General features: G+C 39.3%; 1 protein-coding gene across 8 annotated transcripts; it reads right to left on the bottom strand.

Moving 5' to 3' along the window:
• Nucleotides 1-42: 42 nt before the first annotated feature.
• Nucleotides 43-27,832, bottom strand: WDR47 (WD repeat domain 47). Of its 8 annotated transcripts, none has more exons than XM_075097246.1 (15): nucleotides 27,554-27,832; nucleotides 21,337-21,503; nucleotides 19,671-19,754; nucleotides 19,048-19,132; nucleotides 16,623-17,425; nucleotides 14,020-14,149; nucleotides 10,584-10,762; nucleotides 10,221-10,478; nucleotides 9,438-9,513; nucleotides 8,147-8,304; nucleotides 4,737-4,906; nucleotides 3,653-3,823; nucleotides 3,120-3,251; nucleotides 2,172-2,390; nucleotides 43-1,464 (listed from the first exon to the last, which is right to left on the bottom strand). In XM_075097246.1, exons 2-15 carry the CDS (start codon nucleotides 21,492-21,494, stop codon nucleotides 1,322-1,324), a joined length of 2,766 nt encoding a protein of 921 aa, XP_074953347.1. In that variant the 5' UTR covers nucleotides 21,495-21,503; nucleotides 27,554-27,832; the 3' UTR covers nucleotides 43-1,321. The 8 variants fall into 8 exon arrangements, with proteins under 8 accessions (XP_074953347.1, XP_074953349.1, XP_074953348.1 ...); XM_075097248.1 differs by having other exon boundaries at nucleotides 14,020-14,146; XM_075097247.1 differs by having other exon boundaries at nucleotides 14,023-14,149; nucleotides 27,554-27,831.
• Nucleotides 27,833-27,844: the final 12 nt, after the last annotated feature.

Genomic DNA, 27,844 nt, shown 5'->3' with positions numbered 1-27,844 from the left:
GAACTACAAACCAAGAACCCAAGAAGTAGCAGGTGAGAGAGCTGCAGGTGTTGGAGGTCTTTATTGAGATTATAGCACAGATACACTTCTAGAGTTACCTTTCCACTTTTATACGATAGTTAAAAATGCTTGCTACAGTGCACATATAATTTAGTAACCAAGAGAATCCAAAACTTAACTGACGTTCAAATAAATAAATAACCTAAACTTTAAGGTTTATATTTTAAAAAGTAAAAGAACTGTACAATATGAAAATATAACAATACATAAACATTAGAATCTAAAGTTTTGTAGAAATAAAACTGCCATTTCCCATACATAAACAGTGCAAGAAACAAAATTCAGATAAGCTTCTGAGCCGGGAATTTAAACAATTTAATTCTTAAATTATCATGCAGACATAGCATTTTAAGCCATGCTGGTTTCTATTATAGCATTAATGGTATCCCTTTCACTTGAAAAAACTGATAGCCATTAAGCTCACTGTGACAACTGCTGCCAATCCACTCTTTTCTACAGTACATTATACACAGAGGTATTCTGTTGCATTCAAAAAAGTAAAATATTACATGTTCCTATGGAAAAAATAAAATAATCAATATTTTACTTCCACATCATCCCCCCCGCCCCATGTTAAGCTTGTTGAAAACAATGTCACATAGTAAAACCAGCAACATTTCCCCCAGTTTAGATGAAAAGAAAGAAAAATCCCCACGCTATATAATGGACTGTAATCAAGATGTGGTTACTGCCTAGTCACTTTTGAAGTTCAGAATTTATTACTAAAAAAGCTGGAATTGTGGAGATGTTATGAAGTTTGGCCTCTTGTTGAGAAGTGATGAATATAGTAAAGCTGAGAAAACAGTGGAAGTAATTTATCTTTCATGTGCGTGTGTGGAGTAGTTACATACAGACTTGATTAAAGTGTTGCTCAACTGAAGTTCCTATATAAAATTCTCACTCAGGCAAAGACCAAGGAATGCAATTAATACCAAACTGTAAACACGTCATTCATGTTACTTTGAGTGCACATCGAAAACGTAAGAGTTCTCCTCAGACTTTGGCAACAAGACTACGACAGGTCACAGCAGCATGAGTTCACGTGGAAGACTGAAAGCACTGCAAAAGAATATACTAAAAACACCAAGACCTCCTAGAAACCAGAAAAATCGGTGACAAGTGCCCTTCCTCCTCTTGACAAGACACTTGACTCCCGCTCAACCGCTGCTCTCTCAATGCCTAATTATTATTACTTTGCCTTTACAGTTCTGTAGTCTCAGGTGTCTGTGCTTTAGCTGCATAGGTTGCCTCTGTTTGCACTCTAGCCGTTGTAGGTCCAAAGGGTTACAGTTCTGTCTGCAGAAGACGACAAGAAGGAGAGATCCTGTGTGTGCCACCTGCACTGAATAACTTTGTCCTTGTGCTCTCCTACTACCATAAGAGGAAGCTGCTTCGTGAGGTCCCCTGTGGCAGAGGAAAAGAAATCATTAGTCTTCTCATGAATTTATATCCCGGTTCTTTGGGTTTTAGGTTGGGTTTTTCAGTGCTTTTTGTTTTGGGTCCCCCACCCCATTTTCTTTAGTACAGCTTACATATGTATTTCACCTTACGAAGCGTACTTGACCCCTCCGCCTCTCTCTCTCACACACACACACACACACACACACACACACACACACACACACAGTATAACACACAAGGCCCCAGTGTTTTGGGTTTTAGGCATTACCAGACACAATACAACATAAAATACAGGCATTCAGTTTTTGGACAATGTGATTAAAATTTAACGGTTCAAGAAATTCAAGTCAATTAGATAAACCCAGTATCTTCTCTCATCTTAACTCTTCCCAATAAAAATAAGCAGCATTATTATTATTATACTTTGAAGCATTGGCCATCTCATTAGGCAACAGTGTTAATTAGTTCTTTTATCATAATCAGACCCCCTCCTCCCCAAACAAGATTTAGTTCACAGCCTACGTTCTTAGCAACACGACTAGCCAATGGCGAACAGATGCAATCACATTTATATACGTTTCAAACCCTTCAAAGCTCTACCATTTCCCCCCTTTAAAGTAAAACCTGATCTTTGGTGCTTTTAATATTGAAGTTGTAAGAGAATTTGTTTCAAACTGAAAATTCACTTAATATCCTTTGCAGCATGTTACCTTGCAAGTCTGTCACCTTTATTTTCATATCGTATGATCCTGTGAGCAAGTAGTGCGCCCCCGGAGAGAAGCGAACGGAACGAACATCACTGGAGTGAGGATGGTAGCTCTGCACCATTCGTCCTCCTCGAATATCATACAACATACAGCTGGAGTCCTCCTGTCCTGTAGCCAGGAGACGACCGCTAGGATCAACAGCGACTGAGGCTACAGCACTTCCTACGGGAGGAAAATCCCCAACATACACATATTACATTTATGTAATTAGCGCGAACAGCCAACTTTTTGGTTTTTTAAATGAGAATATACATTGTCTAAGAATATCAAATACTGGCCTTCAGTTTAAGGTGAACATACCTAGCTACCGTTATCTTAAAATAAGAAAAATTTCATGTTCTAGCACTGAAAACTCTGAAGCCATAGGTCACACTGGAATGGTAGCAAAGGCACTATTAAAACTGCATGAGAAAAAATAGCCGTTTCATTACAGGGAAGAGTCACTTTTTATGAAATAACATAGAAGAATGCAAAGAATATTGTCCCTCCCAGGGTTCCAAGAAACAAATCCAAACCCAAGGGGTTCTTATGAATCCTTTTGCTGATTTCTATAGAGTGTGTTGACAACTTGCCAAAATGGCTGCTCCTTCCCACCCCTTCCTCTGATTCTGAAACAGTTATCTTGTGTCTTGTTTTATTTTAATGTACTTGGAAGTGGTCTGTTTGAAAGTCACAAGGCAAAAAACTAGCCAACTTTTGAAAGGAAATGTGACTTCAAGAAAAAATACCTGCAAAATAAAACAGAGGTAAAGTTCTTTACAATTTCTTTCTTTAAAAGTCAGCCCTCTGCTCTGGGATGCAAAATCCCCTTACATTCACTCTATACTACTTAGACATCTTTAAAATCTATTTTTATGCAAGAATGATCAGAAGTACGATAGCAAGTCTTACCTGTTCCATGAAACGTTGTTCCCACAACACGAACACAGCTTGGCACTCTCAGATCCCAGAATCTTACGGTCTTGTCTTGGGATCCAGATGCAATCATCCAGCCACTCCATGTATAAAGTGCTAAAATATGACCTGTGAACAAGACGACTTCTTTATTTGATTAAATATCATTAATCAAATAATGAAATATCACAGTTCTGATTATATTTTTGCATTCATAGATAGTCCTATGGAAAATCTGAACATTGCATGATCTAAAATGCCAATAGCATACAACAATACCCAGCTTTGCATCTGCTCTGGAATGAAGCACGCACTCCCTCCATTAACTTAACAGCCAAGGTATTTAAGAACAGTACCCCCTGCCCCAACACCTCAAGAGCTATTTGGGGAAAGGGGGGGGAAAAAAAGTCTTGCTAGAAAGAAAACAAAGACATTAAAAAAAAAACCTCAACCAAAAAACAAACCAACCAACGAGTTTATTATACTACAGACTTAAAAAAAGTGCGAGAGGGAAGCAACAACATACATACCAGTGTGACCACTTAGAGCATGCAGGCCTTGTCCTCGCTGACAATCTGTTGTGTAAATATTACAGTCCCCTGCTCCAGCACTTATTAAAATAGCACCTCCACTTTCTGGACCTTCCATAAAAGCAAGGTCTCTGATTGTCCCATCATGCATGCTGAACTCCAAATCTGGTCCTAAAATAATTTAAAAATAGAGGAACAAAATGAGGTGCACTTTGTTTAACAGTGTTAGTGCTGCCATCTTCAAAGCAGCTGCAGTGATAGCTCAGAATGCTTTAGGCAAGGGTGGGTATACCACCCACCCTTGTATAAACACTGTTGGGCACTTTCCATAGCATATTCTGTTTCAGTTACTAGAGTTCAAACAAAATCTCTAAGAATCTTAGTTTTACGGAGTGTTGCTTGAGCTTCCTACAGTCCCTAAAGCTTTGCAAAAGGTGCAGGGAGCATCTCCATGGCCAATTCCAGCTGAGGTTTATAAAGTACATTTGTTTCTTTTTGTAAACTGTAGTAAAGTAAGAAGGCTTTCTCTGTCTGGAGGGATCACTGAGAACACTGAATCAGACAGGACAAGGTAGCCTAAGTTCAAAACAGAGAAGGTAAGAGCCGTATTCAGTGTATTTATTAGGAGCGTTTGGGCATGGAAAATTGTATTTGCTGGGAGAGAAGCCTCAGACTTCTAAGATGGGGGAGATGACAGAACTAGGCAAGAAAGAGGGGAACTGGAAATAAATTCCTACTGACAGTTCAAGAACAGGAGTTAGGTAAGACCACCTGGTTGTTTTACCACAGAAGAAAAAAAATCTACCAGAAGACAGCACAATACTAGAGTCTTGCAAAACAAAACCAAGAATGCAAACAAAAACCCGAACCAAACAAACCCCAAAAGATAATCCCCAACCCCTCAGTGGCTCTTTGCTGGACAGAGACTACAGTGATGGGGAAAGGAAAAAGATACTAAGTTAATCAAAGTATTAGAATAAAAATGGCAAAACTTATTAAATATATAATATAATTTGAATGGTTTTGCCCAATATTGGACAAATAATTGAAAACAATATCTTTAAACTAAACGCACACACACTACCTGTTGCATTACAAGTTTCTGCATTAAAAGGCAGTACTTTCACATATTTATCATTAGAACCAGTAGCTAACAGCTGCCCACAGGGACTCCAGGCTACACAGTAGATTGATCCTTTATGATGCTTGTTCCTTTTGAAGCGAACTACAGGTTGTTTAGGAGTATTATAAGCACTGGGGAAAAAAAAAAAAAAGAAAACCATCCAATTTAATTTTCTTTCTAAGGAAAACAATGTATTCTAAAATGAAAATACCATTCTTGTTATTTTAGGTAACATGAAAAATGCATGACTGTTTGCACTGAAACATAAACATGGGATCTAAGTCAAGACAAAAGGATCTTCATCCCATTTTCTCAGTTTTTCCTCATCTTCCCATTGTATTTGCGACTGCACATGCCAAAGCACTTACATCTTCATCTATAAAGGGCTGATACAGATAATATAGTGATTACTAGCTACCTACAATGAAACCTTATCCCCAGAGTCCTAGATTAGTGGGATTTCTCTCTACATCCTTTGTACCTCAACATCTTGATCCTGTGGCCACTTTTGAATGTGCTTGAGTTCAATTAAGCAACAGTAGGCCAAGAAAGCCCATAAGGCATATACTAACTGTGGGAGCACCCAGTGCACCTGGCGTGGCTAGAGGCTGGGTCTGGGACTAAACTATCAGGCTGCAGGTTGGAAAAATCCAGATTCCTGAAAGAAGAAAGCAGAAGCCTGTGTAACCTCTGTGAATGCGTGCAGGAAGGTGTTTCTCTTCCAGTTTCTCCCCCAGCACACACAATCCCTAACTGGGGATGTGTTTGGTATGACAGCAGAATTATATGACTGGGCTCCATATACTTTTGTTTGCGGCTGTTGCTGTGCCTAGCAGTACTGTAACAATAAAGTTGAGGCCTGCAGTTTTATCCAAGAAGTTTTTGCCTATGCCATCCTTGCTGTCCAAAGAAGTGGGTCTCATCAAGCACTTACAGTGGTTAAAGGATCAAAATAAAAAAGCTTCTGTGTTAATCGTACCTGGGAAGGCACAGAAAATGCTGCCGTCAAGTACTGTCTTCTCTTTGGCCATTAAATAAGAGAAAAAGAAACCCAAGCCAACAACAACAACAAAAAAAACCAATAAAAGAAAAAAGCTCATATATGTTCATCATCATGAGCTGTGCACTGGGTATTATTTGTTGAATAAAGCGACTCTCAAAACTTCACTCATCTACTAGAAAAGCTAACACAGCAGTCAGTCTGTGCAAGAAAGACATATTCAGCACTATATGCTAATGCAGGAGTCTTCACAGCATCTAAACATACCAAACATTCTTACTTCTGAAACCAGATCAGCTTTAGACATGGCTGAAATAAAAGGAACAGTCCCATTGAAATAGAGGAAATGTGCATCAATCAATTAATTTTCTACAATGTTATTTCTCTGTTCCCATAGCAGGAGGTAGGTCAAGCGCTTAAGATCAAGTGCTGCTGTATCCCACCCCATCAACATTCACCCCAGTAACATCAACAACACAAATTCAGCAAATTAAATTGCTGTTGAAAAATTCAGAAACCGTACCATGAATAATTGAACTAAAGAGGCAGAGGAAAACAGAAAACCCATGAAACCAAACCAAAACAGAAGACAAACATCTAAGTTTGTTTAAAAACTTTTGAGATAAACATAAATAAAGAATACTAAAATAAATCTACTTGGAAGTCAATTTTGTTTTGTTGCCAGAAATGAAATCCATGACAGATTAGCCTAAATCACAATCACCATTCAACACATGCTACAGAGCTTCCTAAATGGCCTAATGCCTTGTATTGCACTCAAAGTTTGGATTCACAGCGCTTAAGAGGCGGAGGCAGCAGCTGAGAATCACTGACTTTGTGGACAGACGTGGAAGCACCTGCCCAGCAGAGACCACATGCTGCCGGTCAGCTGTGTGGAAGCACTGTGGTTATTTGAGCAACATCTGCAGAATTGTAACATGTATCTGTCAGTGTTTGATCTCAAACATGGGAAAAAAAAAAAAAAAATCACACTATTATACCTTTAGAGATTGGGTGGGGGGAAGAGAACAAAACACCCTAACCAAAACCCCAAACCAACCTGTCCTGCATCACACATCATTTTGAAGGACAGTTTTAGATATTATTTAGAAGATAATGTAATCTCTCTGCTGACTTGCAAATCCCATTATGAAGTGTTTTTGGCAGACTCTAAGCATAATGAAAAAAACAGTAAGAGGAAGAAGTACAAGTTCAGAATTAAGGAAATCTCGGTATTCTTTTCATATCCAGATGCACTATGTCACTTGTCACATCAGATTGTGCGCTGTAACTAGAGACTAAGGCTGCAGAGTCCATCTAACCTTTCCCAGTGCTTAGAGTAAGTCGTGTGGGAGCAAAGTCGTCAATAAGGAGACATTCATTCCACTGAGAATGTTTTGCACACTGTTTACCAATCAAGAGGTGGTCATCTGGGCTTCAAGCCCAGCAAGTCGGCTTGCACTGGGTGTTGTTTCATACATTGCCAATAAATATTTTGGAACTAAACTTCAAAGGCTACCTTACTGATGATATTTAAGGAGGAAAAGAAAAAAAAAAAAGATCAGATTACTTTTGAACACTTTGGAACAACTCTGAAACTGGGAAGGTGTCCCAGATGAAGTCACTGTGCATATTTGTAGCTCCTGCAATTGTGACAGCCCAGATCCCTGCACCTCCCCCCTGCTCCAGGAAAATAATGTAATTGGAGCAAAGACAAGGAGATGGTTATTTTTATGGCAGGTTTTATTTCTAGGTAAAAAGGTGTTTTCCCCCTTCCTATTTAAAAAATAAAAAATAAAAAAGGTGAAAACAGAGAAGACTAGGTACACAGTAAACCACAAATAGCACCTCTCCTGTCAAGGAACCAAAATATCAGGAAAACAATGTTTACAGTAACAAAAGCCCAACAGACATGCTCTGGCAATTTTTGCTGTAAAAGTTAAAGATACTGTTTTCTCTAATGTTAAGTCTGCCCTCCTGTCAGAAACTGCATCTCATGAAGCCCAGCTTCTGCTGGCTTGGGAACTGACACATGCTTTCTCCCACATTTACAGCTAGAACATCAAAACCAGAAGCCATCACAGTGAACTCAGAAAAGCCCACCTGCTGAGACAAAGCCAACACTTTCATAAGGAAAGGTGTGGTACTGTGGCAATGCATTTTGCCAGTAATGGAAGAGAGCAAGAAGTAGCCCACAAATATGCAAGTTCTTTGGCAGATCTTATTTTTTTTTGTCAGTTCAGGTTTCTAAGGAAAACACTGCACTATTTACAACTACAAAATAAAGGTATGAAATGTACAGATGCCAGTAGCTACAGGAGAAAGAAGTGCTATGCTACAGAAAAAGAAATTATTATACAAGCCTTCTTACCTTGGGTCAATTACTTCTGGATAGGCACAAACTCTCAAAGTTTTAGAGTTGGAGCCAACAGCATATAAACTCCCACTGGGATGAAAGGCTACAGCTCTGACAGCTTGTGTGTCTTCTAGAGTATTAATGCAAATGAACTGCTTTTTGGACTTGTCATCCTGCATAAAAGGGTAACAGTCAAATTAGGTCAAACTGGATGTTTAAAAGTGGACCTGATTGTTTTGCTTAACAGTGTAAAACTATTGTACCAAAGTATTAGTAAGAAGCAGCACCAGGCTAAACTATTCAAATTACTCATTTGTAACAGTGTCTACTCTGGGTCAAAGAATGGCATACTTCAAAAAGTTCCTTTCTTCAACTCACTCTTACAGCTAAAATCAGATTAACATCTCTCATTCTCCCTCCAGGCTTCCAATAGCTTTTGTTCTTCTGAACAGCCCATCTCAAAAGCATATTACAGTTTATTTCTGTGTAAACACATTTGATCTGTGTGAAACTTGCAAGGGGAACAAGGCTGCATTTTTCTGAAAACATTGCAATTCATAAAACGCGGTTTATAAAACAAATATAATCGTAACTATAAGAATCAGCTTTTCACCCTGTAGACAACACAAATTTGTGCTAAGCTTTATTACATCAACCTCCAGATGACTTCATCACCACCATTCTAAAATTTTGATTTTTATTTCTCTGATGCAGAAAGTGTGGAAAGTACTTATTGCAAAGTTACATCCCTGAAGTTGGACCATACTGACTGGAGTCCAACAATCACAGTTACAACCTGAAGAACACAAAACAACGGCTGTAGAAGACATTCCATTAGAACCTCTGTTGTACAAGGAGAAGCTGAGAGAGCTGGAACTGTTTGGCCAGGAGATCAGACGGCCTTTGGGGGTGTGTGTGGTGTGTGTAAATCTTATCACTGTGTATAAATACCTGACAGGAGGAGTAAAGAACTGAAAGACAGGAAATTCCATTTAAACTTTTTTTTTTTTTTAAAACACTATAAGGGTAGTCAGACACGGGAACAGACTGTCCACAGAGGTTGTGGAGATACTCAAAACCCAGCTGAAACAGCCCCAGGCAGCCTGCTCTTGTTGACCCTTCTTTGAGCAATGCGTTTGGTCTCCAGAGGTTCCTTCCAATCTCAGTGATTCTGTGATTCTCTAGGTACTGCATCAACCAAAATTAATTCTAAATATCTATTAACAATGAGAGGATGTCACATACTCAGGACTAAATACTGCATCTTGTGAAAACACAAATCATAAAGGACAATAAGAAAACTCACCTCATCACCTCTTGTCCTAGTTAAACTCCCTGAAGAGTCTTCCAACTGTGGCTGAGTGACAGCATGTTCTGGTACACTGTTTTGATTTGGTGAAGAGTTTAAATTCACAACAAGACACAAAAAACAAGAGCAGGGACAGAGTTGTTTGTAAGTATTTTTGGACTAAAGTTACAGTTTTGGTCATAATCAGAAGTGAATAACTTATGCAGACAAGTGTTATGCATGTCTGATTTTTTATCATTAAACTGTAATCTTTACATGAGGCTGCTGTTCCGTTTTTGCAATAGCTCCAGTCATTGAACAAGTGAATGCAAGTTAAACACCTGTTTTCATTCCATAACATACATACATATAAACATATATACTCACATATGCTGAAAAATGGTTGTCCCTTTCAGGTCAGACTACCTTTAGTTAACAGAAGAAAACCAATTCCTACTCTGCCCTGCCTCTCTCTCCATCTAGCTTGTATTTAATAAAAGAGCTTTCAGAAACTTAGAACACAAAATAAACAAGAAATATACATTTAAGATGGACTAAAAAGACCAAAATTAAAAATAAGCATAAAACAAACCATAACAAGTAACAACTATTTCTCAAATGTGCTGTCAAAAAAAAAGGATTTTGTAATCCCTATTAAAAACACACAGAAAGCACTGATCGTGAGCTAAATAACCCTATTCAGTGAGAAATTAATTTGGTAACTGAAAATAAATATGAACAGCTACTCCCACAATGCTAGAGGAAGGACATTTCTAGTCCTGAACAGACTCGCTAACTTACGTTTGATTCCCCTGTACAGGTGATTCTTCAGGAAAGGGTATCTGATTAGCTGATCCACGTTTTCGAGGAGTGCTGGTATTAATATTTTGGCTATCACTTGTTATCCTCTGACTAGTATCTGAAGGCGGTGATATAAAGTTACTTGCTGGATTGGTAGATGCATTCCCTTTGCTCCCGTTACATTGCTGGCTAAGTGTTTGTACATCATTTCCAAGACTGTCCATACCTATATTTAATTCTCCTAGCTTCTGGATAGATCTAATAACAAATGACAAGAAAAAACAAGACCACCAAAACAGATCATTATGAGAACTTGAGGAGGGACAGGAGTGGGTTGAGGGAGAAGCAACAAAACTCCCCAACCTGTTAAGAAACTGTTCAGTCAGATTCTGTTGCTGGTCAGCTCCATCTTCTTGATTTACACCTCCTTCCAGCAACATCTGCTGGTACAACTGTCGTTGCTGCTCTTTCTGTTCTAAGTGCTGCTGGTAACGTAGTCTCTGTCTGTAATATTCCTGAAACTGCTCTGTTGAATCACGAAGCTTAAAAGAAATGAGAATTACTAATGAAAATTAAATAGTTAATTGTGGCATTTAACCTAAATATTCACACTCTGGTTCGTTATTTCAATACAAGCATTGAAAGGCCAGCAGATTCTCCTCTGAGGAGCAGAGCTTTCCTTCTTCCCTAAAACCAGATACAATTTATGTATTAAAAAAAGGAGATCGCTGCCAGCCTGTACTATTTGCTGTTGAAGTAGTTCTGCCCTAATTCAGAAGACTACTCCTTTCCTACAAGATTTCCAAAGTATTACTTAACATCAGAACAAATAGGTTAGGAAACTGAAAATAAAATCAGAAAACAATATAAGCTACATGCCAAATTCCAAGTCATGCTTTCACTACAAATTTAGTATTTTCTGTCACATCCACACTTCTCTGCCATCGGTCTGCAGAGCAGATTTACCTCTCCCAATAGCCAGCCTTGAAGGGGTCTATCCAAGTGTTACACCCTACTCTTGAAATTGGTACCTGGTTCTAACTTCACAATTCCTTGCTTTCTGGACCAAACGCAAATACTTCAGCTTCCTTTCTAATAGTCTCTTATCTACTATGTTCAGCTCCCCACACTGCTAGCTCCTCAGGACTCCCCTGCCTTCTGCATTCCCTGATCCTCACTTCCTCTCTGTGCCACTAGATCCAAATGATACCATCATAAAACCGTTGAAAACAAGAGAAAATGAACAAACAAAAAATCCCACAGAAAACCAAAAGAACTTTAGTCCAAGGCCAAAATATCAACACTGAAAAAAACCTTAACTGCACATTTACCAAACTAGTAGGAAAAAAAACTGGTGCATTTTTTTTTGTTTTCGATAGTTGCATCCTTGTCATCTGGTGCTTTGAAGTTGTATAACGACATCCTGATAACTTTGCATTAGTTCAGACAATCCATGCAGAGGATCTTTCTTTGTAACTATGAGCCTTTGCATTTCTTCTAAATAAAAACACTTGCCCTAAAATTCTGTTCTCTAACACAATAATTTTTTCATTTATAATGAATTTCCTAGTTCTGTTGCATTTGTAAAAAGTTCTTCACCTGAGATGAATACTTGCAATTTAGAAACTGAAGTAATCTTCAGATGGCTAGAAAGGATTCTCTGTATTTCAAATATGTGAACTACTCTCCAGTCACTGGGTTATACTCTTTCTAAGCAACAGGTATATTCTTGACTATACTTCTTTCCATGACTGATACTGTTTGTTGCCAATTGGATTCAATCCTTTGGTCCTTTAGTTTGGGTAATAATGATAATCGAGCACCTAAACCTAAAATATGTTGCTCAGATGCTCTATTTTATAAACTCTGGCTTCTAACTAAACTGCTCCAGGAACAATGCAAAAATAAAGCTATGAAAATAAACCTAAATGAATTCATTACTCACACAGGTATATGCATATATCACTACAGTGTGGAAAACAAAACAAGGTGAAATTGGATTGGGTACTATGTTCTTTTCTACTTGTGTATAATAGTCTGGCTAACATCTTCACCTAAAGCACGGTGTCTCCTGTCTTTGCTCTTTCCTGTAAGTCCTGTGTCTGTTTTTTTGCCTTTTGAAGACTTCTCTGTCATATACGTCTAGCTAAGCTCTTTCCTCCTCCCCTTCTTCCCACTGTGCACACACAGCATTGTTGCAGCAGATAAGTTACTCAGCAAGTCCTTGAGGGGAGTGAAGCCATCAACTTTGGAGGACTTTGTTAATCCTCCAGTAGGTCCCATTGCCTCACTGAAGTATCCAGAGTCTACAAGAATATAGCCCTGTCAAAATGTTGTTGTTTAGCCCCAATCAGCAACTAAGCACCATGCAGCTGCTCGCTCACTGCCCCCACTCCTGTGGGTTGGGGGAGAGAATAGGAAGGGCCAAATAAAACTTGTGGTTTGAGGTAAGAACAGTTTAATAATTAAAACAGTAATAGTAATAATAGCAATAACAATAATATAATTAAAAGGAAAATAACAGAGGGAGAAAGAGAGAGAGGTGAAACCTTGGGAGAAGGGGGAAGAAAAAAACCAAACCAACCTGAAAAAACCAAACAAACACCAAGTGATGCAACCGCTCATCACCCGCAACTGACCCTGCCTGTCCCTGAGCCACGATCACTGCTTCCCCCAGGCAACTCCCCCAGTTCACATACTGGGCACGACATCATATGACACGGCATATCCCTTGGCCAGTTTGTGTCAGCTCTCATGGCTGTGCCCTCTTCCCTCCTGGCTTCTGGTGCACCCCGCAGAGCATGGGAAGCCAGAAAAGTCCTTGGCTAGTACAAGCACTACCCAGGAACAACTAAAACATCAGTGTGTTATCAATATTATTCTCATACTAAGTCCAAAACACAGCACTACACCAGCTACAGTGAAGAAAATTAACTCTATCCCATCTAAAACCGTGACACAAGAGTAGACTGGTTTTCAGTACCATACAGATGTCATAAGCCAATACAAAGTTTACTTCATAAAAATCAAACTGAGGCCTGCAAAAAGACTGCATACTCAATGTTATTCATCATTACTGAATTAAGAGGCAGATATTTAAAACTGTGGAAAGGGAATAGAATTGGTAACCATTTTAACTGTTTGAAATAGTTTATTGAAACTATTATTTCACTTTCCCCATATTGATGTTAAGGAGAAAAAGGAAAAAAAACAGGTTAGGCAAGACAGAAGCCTTCAAAGATGAAGCCAAAAAACAGTTATGCTATTGATTTCTGAATCTCAATAGCAAGGAGGCATTTATCAGGGAATTATCCAATTTTCATTTCTCTGTGCCCCAGACAAAATTAGGTAAGATGACCTATATGAAACTTGGTGTTAACACCAAAAATTGCAGGCTACATGTCAGATTCCTCACTAAAACACTAAGAGGATTCTTAAGCATTGTTTCATCTAACACTTCTGGCTTTGAGTATTGCAAAGGTGTTGGAGGTTTTTTCGGTGGGTTTTTTTTTTTGGTTGGTTGGTTTTGGTTTTTTTTTTTTAGATACACACAACAATCTAGCAACACTGCTGATGTGAGAAGGCACACTAATCAGCTGCATTACAGACTCAAATGACAGCAAGCTTATACAATGAAAAAAAGTTTCTTATACAGTGCAACATGGTATTGTCACTATAGTAAAAACAAGATTCAGAGCAACCTACTGTCACGCATGAAGTTCTCAACACAAAGGCAAATCATTATGAAGTAATCAAAACACAGCTCAAAGGGCCTCATTATTTTCAAACCACCAACCACTACCTCATTTTTCTCTTGTTTGGCTGATCCCTGACTCTGTGCTCCATTAACTGGTTCATTTTCTGGAACAGAACTCTGACACAAAGTCTCACTGCTGATGGGATGCTGTGGCTCCACTGGAGTATCACTTCTTGCAGCAACATGGAAGAGAAGAGAAGCTTAATTGAGAAAAATTAAGAGCAGAAAATCCCCTGGTAAGTAGAGAAAGATAACATTCTAGAGTAAAATGTCATAACAGAAGTATGCAAACTTCTTAAGTCACATAAAACTGAAGATATTGCTTAGGAAAAAAATACCACTTGCAATGGGTTACACTAAACAAAACAAAACCCCCAAACAACAAAAAGCACATACAGTCACTGTGCTTTGTCCTCACATTTTCCAAAATGCTCCAGCACCATGAGATATCCAAATTCCATGTTTTCTGTCCCTACACTTGAATTATATACCCTTTAACTAGCAAGTTATTGAATATCTCCTGTTTTGAAAGCAATTATGTGCATAGAACGTATCAGATATATCATGTGACTAATGTCTTCTATAACATATTAGTATCATTACCACTATCGATCTAAATTTAAACTATACTTAGTATCCATCAGCTTGAGCGCTCCTGGAAATGCTACATAGGAAAATGCTTATATCAGTTTTGCTATTCTCATATCATGTAACGGAACTCTTTCCAAAATGCCTTAGCAATCAGTAAATGTGCAGAACACGTTAAAAGCCTTGGATTCCCATCTTCAGTTTTGTCAGCTTAAAGTCCTCTTCACTCAGTGAGTTGGAGCAAAGCTCTAACAAGTTATTTTGAACATTTTGGGTATGGTAACAAACATAACTTGCTGACTAACTAATAATACAAGTAGTTGCTTGCTGAATATGACTTATGAAAGAAATACCATATTTTTGTCATGTGCAAGAGGAAGTAAGGGCCAGGTTTACCTAAAGGTCAGCTTCCCAGCTTCCACCCTTGCAAATATTGCCATTTACACTGGACGTAATCTGAAGTTGGAGTTTTTCTGAAAAAAATGTAATGCCTTCTTGAAAACTATGGGTTTGGCCCCTTAACCTAATTCTAACCTTCAAGAGATGTATTAATTAATTGAAAAAACACGTTAAGATCTATTAACTTCACTTAACATAACATGCAAACACCTACACAAAGAAAAACTGCAGCAATTTATCACTTTATTTAGCCCACAAGATAACTATTTGTGCACAATTATTCCAGTACACTAAAACTGAAAAAGTAAACAAAAAACTTTCAGGAATCAGTTTTAACATTGGTCACTGGGCTACACACACCGATGTTAACATTTATGCATACAGATGAGTAGAACTAGGGAATTCACAATTCGTTTTTAAAAACGGAACTCAAGATATACTTCTGTAAGACTTTACCTATCCACAAAAACTCCAGTTGTGAAGAGGCTGGTAAAACCAAAGATTTAAAGTGGATTATTTACAATCAAATGAAACAGCTCCTTTTAAGATAAGCATTAATAGAATGTATTAAGACATATATTAGTGCAAACGTTTTCATTATTATTGGTGAACTGGCATGAGTATGATGGTGTTTGTTTCCTTTTTATTGAGTTTAGTTACAGCTGCTCTTTATCTTATCACAAGATGCAAAATATTGCTGTAAGGCAAAACTAATAGACAATGTCACCAACTGCTGCCAGGATCGAACACCACAGCTCTAGAAGTGTCCTCTGCTGGCCAGTGCACACAACTGCAGTGCTAGTTACCCACCATGGCCTTTATTTTGCTCAGCAGTTCTGCCCCTTTAAATAAAGGCCAATTAAAACCATGATGACAAGCTCTTAACTGAGAAGTACCATTTCTTTCAGAAAGTAAGAAGCACAAAGTTTTGATACAGGCATTAGTGCTTAAGGAAGAAGAGAAGTCAGTTTTGCAGTGTACATTGCATTAAAAGAAGTCATTAATAGCATTCACTGCTATCGTAAACCAACTATCTCCAAGTCCAATATAAAAAACAGTACATTCACCACCTTGTTCAGATTTGATTTCTAAAATGACAAGTAAATATTTAAACTATTACAACAGTCATTCACCTTCAGTGATAGAGGAATGCTACTGACAGCATACAGTCATTTCCACTGACTTCATTGGGACTATTTCTGCATATAAGGTTTTTGAAGTATACTTCATCATCTACACTGTGAGGATCAAACTTAACAGACGCTTGAGGACAGAATGGGATGGGGAAAGAAGACTGAGTTACAGTTATTCCACTGTCTCCATTTAGTTACCTGGAATGAACGAATTTGGTAATGCTGACACAAACCTTAGCTGGACTCTTACATAGTCAGAACTATTTGTGGTCTGTGCTAGGACTTCAACTTTAGAGAAAGTCCATATTGAATCTGTAAGGCTCAAGGCCAAATATGAAAATCTACTTTGATCATAAAAGCACGAGGAAGAAACACCTTGCATACAGAGTTTTAATTACAACATAATTTAAACAATCAAATTATGTTTCAATGGTACAATTATATTCAAAGTTACAACACAGGGAAGAACCCAATAATATAAAGTGCAAGTAATATAAAGCCAAGGTAAAAATAAAAGCTACTTACCGCTCAGGTGACTCTTCAAAAATGCTGTGACACTCAGTATTCTCAAGCATGAGACTTCGGCTGAGATTCTGTACTCCTGGGTAGTGGAAATTAGCAAAGGAGTGCGACATTGGAGAAGTTTTGGTCCCAAGGTCTGTGACTCGCTTATCGTGACTTGTTAATCCACACGACAGCCCATCTAAGGCAGGGTTTAAGGAGCGGGTCATGTAAGCATCTGCCGACTGAGGCCGTCTCATTGGGGATGATGGATAAGGAGAAAGTTTGCTGATAAGAGGTGTCAAAAGATCAGCATAGGCAGCTTTTGTAGGCTTGAGGAGTTTATCAACATGAATATTAAGCATCTTTTGTTCAAAAGCACAAGAAAAAACAGTAGCTGGCAGATTCTGCAGCCACGATAATAAGCTAAGGTCCAAGTCATCACAGCCATTGCCACACAAGAGATCAATGCCCAGCAATACTTCACTTTCTGTGATTTCTTCTCCTGTTGCTTTACTCTGACAGAACTCCACACAACATTCATAAAGCAATCCCTTCATTACAAGCTGAAATAAACGATTGTTACTTGCTTTGAAGCCAGCCTCACTCAGTTTCCTATCGGCAGGAATAAACTCTGCCACCATGACGCAGGCTTCTTCAAAGCAGTGAACCCGTGCAGTGCTGGGATTCCAGTCCTTGAATTCTGCGTGGTTGGTCAAGCGAGGCAGTGTCAGCAGCAAGCAGAGTTTACTATAGTCTTCCTTAGAGGGACAATATTCTTCCAGCGCATGGAGGCACTGTACAGCCTCTCGCATTGTAAATTCCAGCTACAGAAATATTAACACAGTAGTTTGTAATACATATGTTTCTACAACAAAACAGTGAGTAGAAGAAAACCAGGCAGCAGCAGAATTTCTCCACTATCATCCCTTTATTACTATTACTGTTTATATTTTAATTAAAGCTGAACACAATATAGAGTCTGAAATTGCTGATGCAAATGTAGTTACAACAGAGTCAAATTTCTGGATGCTTTGACTGCCTGAAGTCACCCTCAGTCACATTTTCTACAGATCTATGAAACTTTTTCATGTCACTGCAGGTTCGATAGGCTTAAAATTTTAAATCTGTAGCTAAATGGCTGCAATTCTACTGTAACACAGAAGGTTACTTCTCAAAGCCAACTGAAGTTTTTTTTCCCTTTTTCACGTCTATGACAAAAGCTATTGGCATAAGTTTTAAAAGGCTTGTAGATTTCTTTAGTTTCCAGTGATTAGCAACTTTGAATTATCTTTTACATTGAGATTTTCTGTTCTTCAATCAAACATTGTTTACAAAAAGTTCAAGAAGTTGTCAGAAGATAAGCCCTCCAAATGAATATAGGGCTTTAGTACAAAGCTTGTTGATAGCTAAAAGCCAAGAAGCACGTTAAATACAAGTAACTTGGTATTTTTTGATATAAAGATTTAGAAAATAAACCCCCCACTTACCCATGTTACCTAGCATCTACTCAGTGCAGCAGCCTTTCATCCACAACATGCCAACACATTTGGAAACATTCAAAACAAAAAATAAAGGACATAAGTGATTTTTTTTTCTCTACTGCTATTTAGTAACAGTATACAGATTGAGTGGGTAGAGGAATAGTACACCTGTCCTTTACAACTATAAATAAAGACTTACTTTTAGCTTTCTCTACACTGTCAAGAGAAGACCCTGCAGTACAATGTATGCATAATGGGACAGAGAATTAAAATCAATTCATTTTGGAAAATTAAATAAATTGTCTTAAAGCCACTGGCATTCTTCATTTTTAACTTAACATTTTTGTTAGAAATTTGGTATTCCTGTATTATCAACATAAATGAAAAACTATACTTGATTTCACAATCTGCACACCTTCTTTGTCAGGTTTTTCAATATGGAAAAAGACAAGATCACAACTCCTGCTGTTTGCACATTTAACTGAATTGGTCCTTTGCGAACATGTCTGTTCCCTCCAAAGAAACAAGTGTGTCCTTTCTCTCTAAAAGCAACAGAAATGAAGTTTAACATTAATTCAAATCAGAATCTCTCACCTGGTCCTGATTATGACAATAAATTTCTGTGATTCTGAGGCTCGCTTCAGAACTCTCTTGAAAAAAGGAGCCCTGTACTTCAGCATCATGGCATAAAGGAAATCTCAAGATCAGGACCACAAAAATAGCATATGGCCACTGATCTACGCTGCTAAGTTTCAAGCAACCCTTGTATACATAATTCTATTTGAGACCTGGGAGCCACATTAATTTCCGAAGGATTATCAATTATTTTTTCCATTGTTTATGAAACCATTTGGTAATAGCGGAATTCATATATTCGGTGCTAGGAGCTTCTGCTCTGCCTTTAATCAGAATATCTCAAGAGGCTTCCTGACAACAATTATTCCCGAAACAGAGGCAATTCTTACATGCTGAGGCTCATCTTCTGCTGACATTGCATTGTTTACACATAAGGCTTCCAGGAACTTCTGCTTCATTATAATGTAACGAAATCTGCAAGTGATAAGTGAAATACTATATATCTTGACCCAGTAGCTAAACATTCTTTTAGAGACAAGCAGGGTATTTTACAGCTATTTTTGAGTTAGCCATAGAAATCGCCATGACAAGGAACTCTGATCTCAAATTTGAACAAATTGGTAACTACAAAATTGTATTTTAACAGGAAATGTCTTTTTTCATCATTGCTTTCAGAAATATTACATTTAAATATTAGAAGGCTAATAAGAAAAAAAGTATAGCAATCATACTCATTTCTTCAACATAAATGACAGAGCAGCCAAATATAAAAACATGGATCATATTCCTAAAGTGTACAGTAGATGAAAACTCACTACACATTGTGTGCACATATTTTTCATAGTTTTTAAAAAAACAGACATGCACACACTCTAGGAACTGCATACACGTTAGAAAAAACAAACTAAGGTAAAATATTTAGGACTACTTCTTTCATACACAATACTTAGAAATCTCTGCATTTTCCACAACTCAAAATATCAAACTCCAACATACATACAGTCTATTTTACCTTTTCTTGTCGAATTTTTCCATACATTCAAGAGGCTGAATAAATTGAAGAACCTCATCCCACTGACCATCAAGAATCAACTGCCTAGTAAAAGAAAGAGTCACTCCTTTAATTTCACTGGACAAGAACATCCTTTCTAAGCAAGCAGCATATTTAAAACCACAACAGTCATTTAAATACACAACAGGGGATCAGCCTGCTTTGAAAAGTTAATGCTCTGCACAGATGCCAAGATGACTGCCTGATGTGACTAATAATAAGAGCAAAATCCAATCCTTTTCTCAATATTTTAAAAAAATAACTGCATACAAGAAGGACAAATATTAATTACTTTTAAAGGCACATCAAAAGGACAAAATGGTCCCGTGTCTCCTGCTTTATCTGTAATTCTTATTTTTTAAAAAAAATCTTACTTGAAGAGTAAGAATAAATATATTGAAAAAATGAATACGTCCTGAAGAATGAAAGTGAAAGCGAACTTTAAAATGAGTTTTGCTTTATAAAACAGGCCCAGCAGTATTTATACAGGGCAGGGGGGTGGGGGGGGAGCGAACCAACACACAACTCCCGTTATTAAGAACCCAGGAGGAACAGCTTGGCAGGAACTATGTCAGCACAAGAACTCCAAGACCAGTGGGCTAGACTGCACAGGTGGATTAGTTCTATTTCTTCATGCCCTCTTATCACACACAGAGTTCTCTATAAAAGGCCCAGTGCTACAACAAAGGGGTGAGTTTCTCATTAGATGTATACTCGAACTAAGCTAAAAATGACAAAACCAAATCTGATTAACTTCAATCTTTCTCTAATTCTTCTTTCATTTTATTACAATATCCATATTTTTAAACAAAAGGGAAGCCAGGTCAGGAGTCTTGTTCCTTGATAAAATTAGTGCTTCAAGAACAGCTGGATAAGTTATTTTCTCGTGCTTCTATGAAGTTGTTAAGTACCTTTGGCATTAAATAGAAAACAGCAATGCTAAAAATCTAGTGTGCATCTACAGTGATTCCTTTTAATTATTTTGAGGGCAATATAATGAATTATAAATCACACCAGCTCTCACACCTTGATGATAGCGGAGACCCCTTTTATGTTGTTAACTTTAAGAGATATCTAAGTATTATTCTGAAATTCAGTTAATATTTTGAGGTAAAAGCTTTGGAAACCACTCCAATCATCCTAGATCTTAGCACTAGAATATTTTATCAAATATTTTATTTATTTTAGAAGTCACTGAACTTCACATTCAGTTCTATGTGACATGGTAAGCAGATAACAACAGATCACTGCTGCCAACAGGAGATCTTGCTCCCCCACTCTATTCCTGCTCATGTGCTTTCCCTGACTTACCCTGTGCTAACAGTGGTGCTTCCCACTTCAATTCATTAGCACACCAGAAAAATAACCAAGTTAAAATGAATGAACAAGCAAACAAAAAATCTAATTCTAAACCTATGTTGATGATGCCTAGTCAGTTACTTCAAGTAGCTTATAGAAAGAGGTCATTAACTTCAGAGCTGGACCACAGAAATGAGATCAGGAAGAATCAGAATAGGATGAGGGCATAAGACCTCCTGTTCAGTGGCACGGGGCTGCCCACAGAATCATAGCCCAACTGTATCTTTTCATAGATGCAGTATTTAAGCACCAGAAAAAGAAGCCCTACCTTAGAAAAAGCATGTCATCTGAAAACAGACCATTAATGACCCCACTTTCTTTCTCAAGTGCCAGCATACTAATATGAAGTTTCCTTGAGTTCAGAAAATCTAGTATTAGCTTAATTATTTCAGCTTCTTTAACATTCACTGTTTCTTCAGCTGTCATGATGGCAGCCTAAAAGGGAAAAGAAAAGAGATTTTTAGCTATAATCAATATCTTATTTTATGCTTGCTTAATAAACGTTGGCTACTGAAAAAAAACCCTAAAAATACAGTTTTACAAATCAGAATATTGTAACATTACAAAAATTAAATAGACAAGATTAGGAAATTGATTTTAAGAGATTGATTATAAAGCCGTAATTAAGACCTAACAATGGATCTGCATCTTTTTCATTTGTCCTAAGCATATATAGGGGCCCAGATAAACAAATTTACTAAGAAATCAATCTTCCTGCAGTGTGAAAATATTGTGCTTACCAAGTATGCAATAGGTAAAATTTTCCTTTCTGAAATGCAAACAGTGAAGTTCAAAGAGCATAAAAATTCACCAGTTACTATGTCATCATCTAGAGATCTTATAAATTTCAGTGTTTCTAACACATACAAAGGGCACAGCACAGTAAAAAAGCAGTCTTTCCCTACACCATTTTTAAAGTAGCCTTGGCTTATATGCTTTTCATGGTTCCTTCGTAAGGACACCTATATCTGTTTATATGCTTTATGAAGAATCTAAAGCTGCAAACCCAAGGTGGCCTAAGCCAGTTTGACTGCTGACTGCCAGAGTCCCATTCATTCACCTGCCTACAGCTGCGTGTTCCTAGCCCTTCCTTAGCACTCCCCACTTCTGTCACTGAGTTAGCTTTTCCAGCAGTTCATATATTGAAGCAGCTCAGTGGCCTGATGAGCTCTCCAGCCAGCAGAAAGGAAAAGCAGGAAGATACAGCTGGGGCAGTGACAGGCCAACGCCCTGGCTCCCAGCAGTCAGCTTGTTTAAAGCTCCCATGGATACAACATCCAAGCTCCTTTGCACTACAATTCCTCCAAGGATATGAGAGTTGTAGCATGTTCTGCTTCTGGCTAAGTCTTGCATAGTTCCTTAAGTCTTGACTTAAAGTACAAGCCATTTAATTTTTTTTTAAACCATAGACTATTTCACTGCTGTAGCTCCCAAGCTGGTTGGCTGAAAACTATCTGGGGATGTGGGAAGAAACCTTATGACACAGCCAAGCCACATAGCATCATCTCATTGGGAACTCTTAAAAAAAAAAATCCCAAAAAACTAGTGGCTACAAGAGTGCCATCTCACATCAGGAAAAGCTCAATTTAAGCCCATGTTACTGCAGAAAGGGGTGGTCCTTCTCACCTCTGCACTCAGCCACATGCCCCCAGCCACTTTATGGCAGCCACAACAGAGCTGTATGGTAAAGCCAGGCCACTCCTCTGATCCAGGCACAAGTTAAACATTTATTCACTCCATGGACACGAGGGCACTAATGCTGACACAAGGAACTGACAGAGCTTTGCTTTCTGGCAGTAGTAAAGTCTTAACCTGAATTACATTGATCATGAGAAAGCACCAAAGAACAGAGAAGCAGTCAGTGTTAGAGATGAACCATCAACAGGAGGCAATATCCCCAGGAACAAGGAGAGACAGTGGAATAACAGTGATAAGAAAAATTAGTAAAGGGAGATGACCATACAGAGCACGATGTCCACAGCAATAGGGTATAGTTACCCCAGCTGTTCCCCCTTTTAATTCAAAAGGGGAGATCAAAGTACTTCTTAATCCCCTCACACATCCATTTACTTATGCAGAAATCTAGCAACTGTGACGCTGAAAGGCGTGTAATGCAGCTCCCAAGACAAGCTGAAGAGATGATGCAGCCTCCAGATGCCTTGGAAGACTGGAGTCCATAAGCTAGTTATCTATCTTGTATTATGAAAGGTGCACAGAAACTGGTAATAAGAAATCAAAGAACAGATATGGTAAGTTTGACTCATCCAAATAAGATACTAAGTATAAACATGAAATTAATTATTTACCCCGGGAGAGAAATATTCCAGTGAAATTTCTCACTGATCATCATAAACCAATGCTAATGACCTTCAAGGGCTACAAAAAAACCCAGGCACTAATAAAAGGGGGGTTTGTACTACATTGTCTAAATCCCCAAGTTTTCCGTCTTCCTCACAGTTGTACACCAACTTTTTTCCAAGTAAGTTTTTGCCAGAATATTTGACTAGGAAAGCATTCAATTACAGCCGCATAGTTTATTTTGGAACAACAGAGACCTAATTGTGCCAGACAAAATGGCCTAACTTATTTTTTAAAATGGCTGGGTTTAATTCTGATTTTAGTCAGAGAAGACACCAATCACCAAGTATTTTGATGGGTCTCATGAAGGAGACCACACACCCACTCTTGGCTAGTGAAGTCAAAGGAAAAAAATTAAAATCTGGCTTGCAGAAAGCTTTGCTGCAGGAAAGAAAGCAGATAGACACACAAATCCAAAACCAGGGCTTGTAGAATGGTGCTTTTTCCTTACGTTTTGGCACTGTTTCAACTTCCCGTTTTGGCAACTGGATATGGATTTTTGGTCCCAGAGAAACTCAGCCCTACTCCTATACACTGAAGGAAAAAAAATCAACACAAATGTAACCAGCAGGTTAGTACTAACATTTTAACTCGCAACCTCACCTAATGCATTTGCACTTCTATTTTATTATGCTTTATGGCACTGGTGGTTTTTATATAAATTAAATTACCTTCTTTGCCAAAAGGCAAAGTAAAATTTAGGCAGCACTATATTGAGACTCCTCATCAGAAAACTACTAGAAAAAGTTCAGACTAAGACTCTCTTTCAAGACAGGAACACCAAGTTCAGCTTTCTTTTCATCTGGATCTACTGGACTCAAGTCCAAAGAGAAAACCACCCTACATAGCTTCAAGACTGTCTTAAAATTAATTATTTATATATTCTATTGATGGGAAAATGAGCATAATAGTCAGTATTTCGCTTAAGAGTCCAGCTACATTAAGTAAAATCTAGCATCTGCAAGAAGTTGTCTTCCATTTTTCGTTGTAGTTTTAAAAGAACAGGTTGGTCCTGAACATAAAGCCTTTGCCAATTCTAACACTTAACTTCATTTGCTCTATTTATATTGCCCATACAAATTAGAATAAGGGATGATTGGCACCCTCCATATTCGACGTGGGACTAGTAACAGCACTTTTGGGGTCCAGTTAAAAAAAATATAATATCCAAACATAGTTTGGGTACTGAACTTCTGAAGAAGAGTAGAGGTACACCGATAAGCTCATACATGAACAATATAATGAAAACATTTTGTGTGCATTTGCTGTCAGAGCAACACAAATAACTAGAAAAGAACGGTAAACCTACTAGAGAAGATTTTAATTTTATTTTTTTACGGCTAATGAGCTCAGACTTCTCTTATAAGCATTACGCTGTCAAAAGAATAAGCAGCACTGTAATGCTACCATGATATTATAAATATACATAGGCTTACATATCATCCCTCGTGAAATGTATTTTTTTTTTCTGACATTCAGTGGTGTGTGCACGTGTGTGCGTGTATGTATAAATGAATAAAACTAATAACAATTAAAAAGCAAAGAACAGCAGGGAAACTCAAGATTAGAGCTCAAGCTGCATCTGTGGTCCAATCCACTATATTGCTTTCTGCCAGCACATATGGCATGTAACGTCACAATCTGATCAGCTCAAGCACTAATACTCAAGAATGATGGAAGCACAGCGCTAGCCTGAGGTATAAATGAAAGTAAATGAGTATTAGAGCTTAACATTCCAGGTGCCTTCTACCAACCAGGTTTTTGCTGTTCTGATAAGACTGGGTAAGACAAAAAGGTTGTAGCACTCTTCCACACCTGTCCTCATTCCTTCTTTCTCCTGCCCACTCCCCCTTACCATCCTCCCCTAGTTCTGTATTTAAATTTGTTTTCTTCCTAATCACCAAAGAAAGAACTAATCATCATCAAGAAAAAACTCCAACTTCTTGCCACAAACCTGACACATATTTTCTCTGTAGCTTCAGTGGATGAGGCATCTTTCAAACAAGCTCCTTGGAACATAGACTACCTATTCCTGAATTTTCCAGAGAGAGGTTTCACTCTGATTCTGTTTTTAGTTGTGTTCTAAGAACATACCAACAAGAAAAATCCTCTCACAGTGTTGTAAGCATACAAAACAATTCTTTAAAAAAAAAATATTTATACACACACTTATGCACATAAATATACTATACCAGGAAAATGTTTATAAGGTAGAATTGCCTGAAAATAGTGTCTAAATAGTCTTCCTCTTTAAGCTGCTTCCCTTAGAAATTTAAAACACATATGAATTCATGTGATAGAAAGTTAAAGTAAGGTTTAATGTTCTAGAAAACAAGTAAATAGCGACATTCTAAACCAAGCATTATTCCTATGTTATTTATCATCTGAAATGTCACCTGCCAACAGCATAAAATGTGCATTCACAGAACTGGGCAAGGAATATAAAATCTCTAACTACTTGGAAATACAAGATTGAAATATTATAGTTCAAATCTTAAGTGTCATTCTGAGAGAGCGGTGATATGTTTAAAGGGAGAAGTGTTGCCTAATTAGAAGTCTTGGTTTGCTGACTTCAGTGACAGCTGCAATGCATATCCATAGCCTCAGCATCTTGGTGAGCGGTGTCACAGAAAAACCAAGTGTGAAGAAGTAATACATATTTTAAAAGCTGGCTGTTTTGCATAGAGTTATTTCACCTTTTAATCCATCCCACAGTCACATATGACTCTTGAGCCTGCCCAGAGGCCGCTCCGCAGTCCTGCCTACACAGACCCCACGGGGTACTCAGGGCCTGGTCAGTACCTAGTGGCTCCATTTCTGACGCGCCCTTAATCATCTTCCAGTTATTCTACATCAAAAGAATTTACCAAAAAAAAGTCTATAGGCCAATTTTTTTATTACAATTGATTCCCACAACAGCGCAACTTACTGACACCCATCTTACCCTAAGAGACTACACGATTCATTATGTCAAATGAACTATATTGAGCATATTAAGCCATTAATAGAAAACCTTCACCAAACTTGGTACAGTTGAACTCTACGACTGAAACGTTTTTTACTCCAATACACAGCGTGTCCTCTTATACACTAGCCTTTTCTGCCTGACATAGATTTTTCACTGGCCCGCCCTCTGGTAATCCATTTTTCCACCCTGCTCAGATCAGCTGTTGCTTTAGAGCCACCACAGTAATCCTTATCGCACCACGCTTTAGAGGTGACCGGCAGAGCTCTTTGCATTCATCAATCCCTGTTGCAACATGCACACGCTTCACCCAGAGCATTCTGCACCATGAATGCGAAAAAGGTGACATTAAATTATGCAATACTTCCAATTAGAGTGACAATAGAACGCAGAAAATAAAAAACCCAAACAAGTTACAGAGACTACGAATTGATGCATTTTGATGGGAAAAAAACCCAAACCCAAAACCAAACCAAAACCCAAACTACAAAATACACACACAAAAAAACAAACCCAGAAAACAAACCAAGCTCTCGCTCCAAATTCTTCTCTTTTTTCTCTTCACGTGCGATTCCGCACGAGATCCACCTGTGCTGGCGAAGGGGTTCCAAACAACCGCACTGTTTAATTACACAGCGCCGAACCTGAATTAGCACGTCTGGAACGTCAGCTCAGCACCAGCAGCAGGCAGGGCCGCACAGCAGCTTTGAAGCGGCCCCGGAGACAGGGCACACCCCGCGCCCGCCGCCGCGCCTCACCGCGCCGCGCCCACCCCGGGGCCGGGACGCGGGCCCGGGCATGCACCGAGCCGAGCCGCGCCACACCGCGCCCCGCCGGCCCCTGCGGCCCGGCCCGCCCGCCCCGCCGGCGGATGCCACAACAAAGGGACGACGGCGGTCGGGCGTCGCCGCCGCTCAGGGCGCCGCGCCGGCAGACGGGGCGATGCTCCCCGCGGTGGGGGAAGCGGCGGCGGACCCCGCACGGCATGGCCGTGCGCGCACGCCTGGGGACGGGGCGCGGAGGGGGACGGCCCCGTAGTCGGCGGGGCCGCCGGCAGCGCCCACCTCACGGAGCAGCGGCTGCGGCCCCGGCCCCGCGCCCTCAGCCCACTCCGGCCCTGCCCCGCCGCAGCGCGGCGCGGCCCCCGCCCTCTGACACTCACCTGCGGGGCCGGCGGCCCGTCCGCGCCGTCACCAGCGGGGCGTGAGGGGAAGATGGCGGCCAACCTCAGCCGCGGGGCGGGCCCGGGCCCGCTGTCGGCAGAGAATGGGGTGTCGCTCCCGCTCCGCTCGGTTCGGTTCGGCGTTGCGACCGCCACCCGCCCTCACCGCCGACTGCCCGGCGGCGCCCCAGGACCCTCCCCGCGCCGCGGCGGGGAGGGCGGAGCAGGGCGGGGTGCCCACGCCGCTGCCTGAGTGGAAAGCGGGAGGGGGCGGGCAGGGGCCGGCCCGGC

This window comes from Phalacrocorax aristotelis, chromosome 6 (genome assembly GCF_949628215.1).
Source record: "Phalacrocorax aristotelis chromosome 6, bGulAri2.1, whole genome shotgun sequence".
In the NCBI taxonomy this organism is placed as follows: Eukaryota; Metazoa; Chordata; class Aves; order Suliformes; family Phalacrocoracidae; genus Phalacrocorax; species Phalacrocorax aristotelis.
Note: the sequence above shows the minus strand (reverse complement) of the source record. Positions and strands in the feature narration are given on the sequence as shown.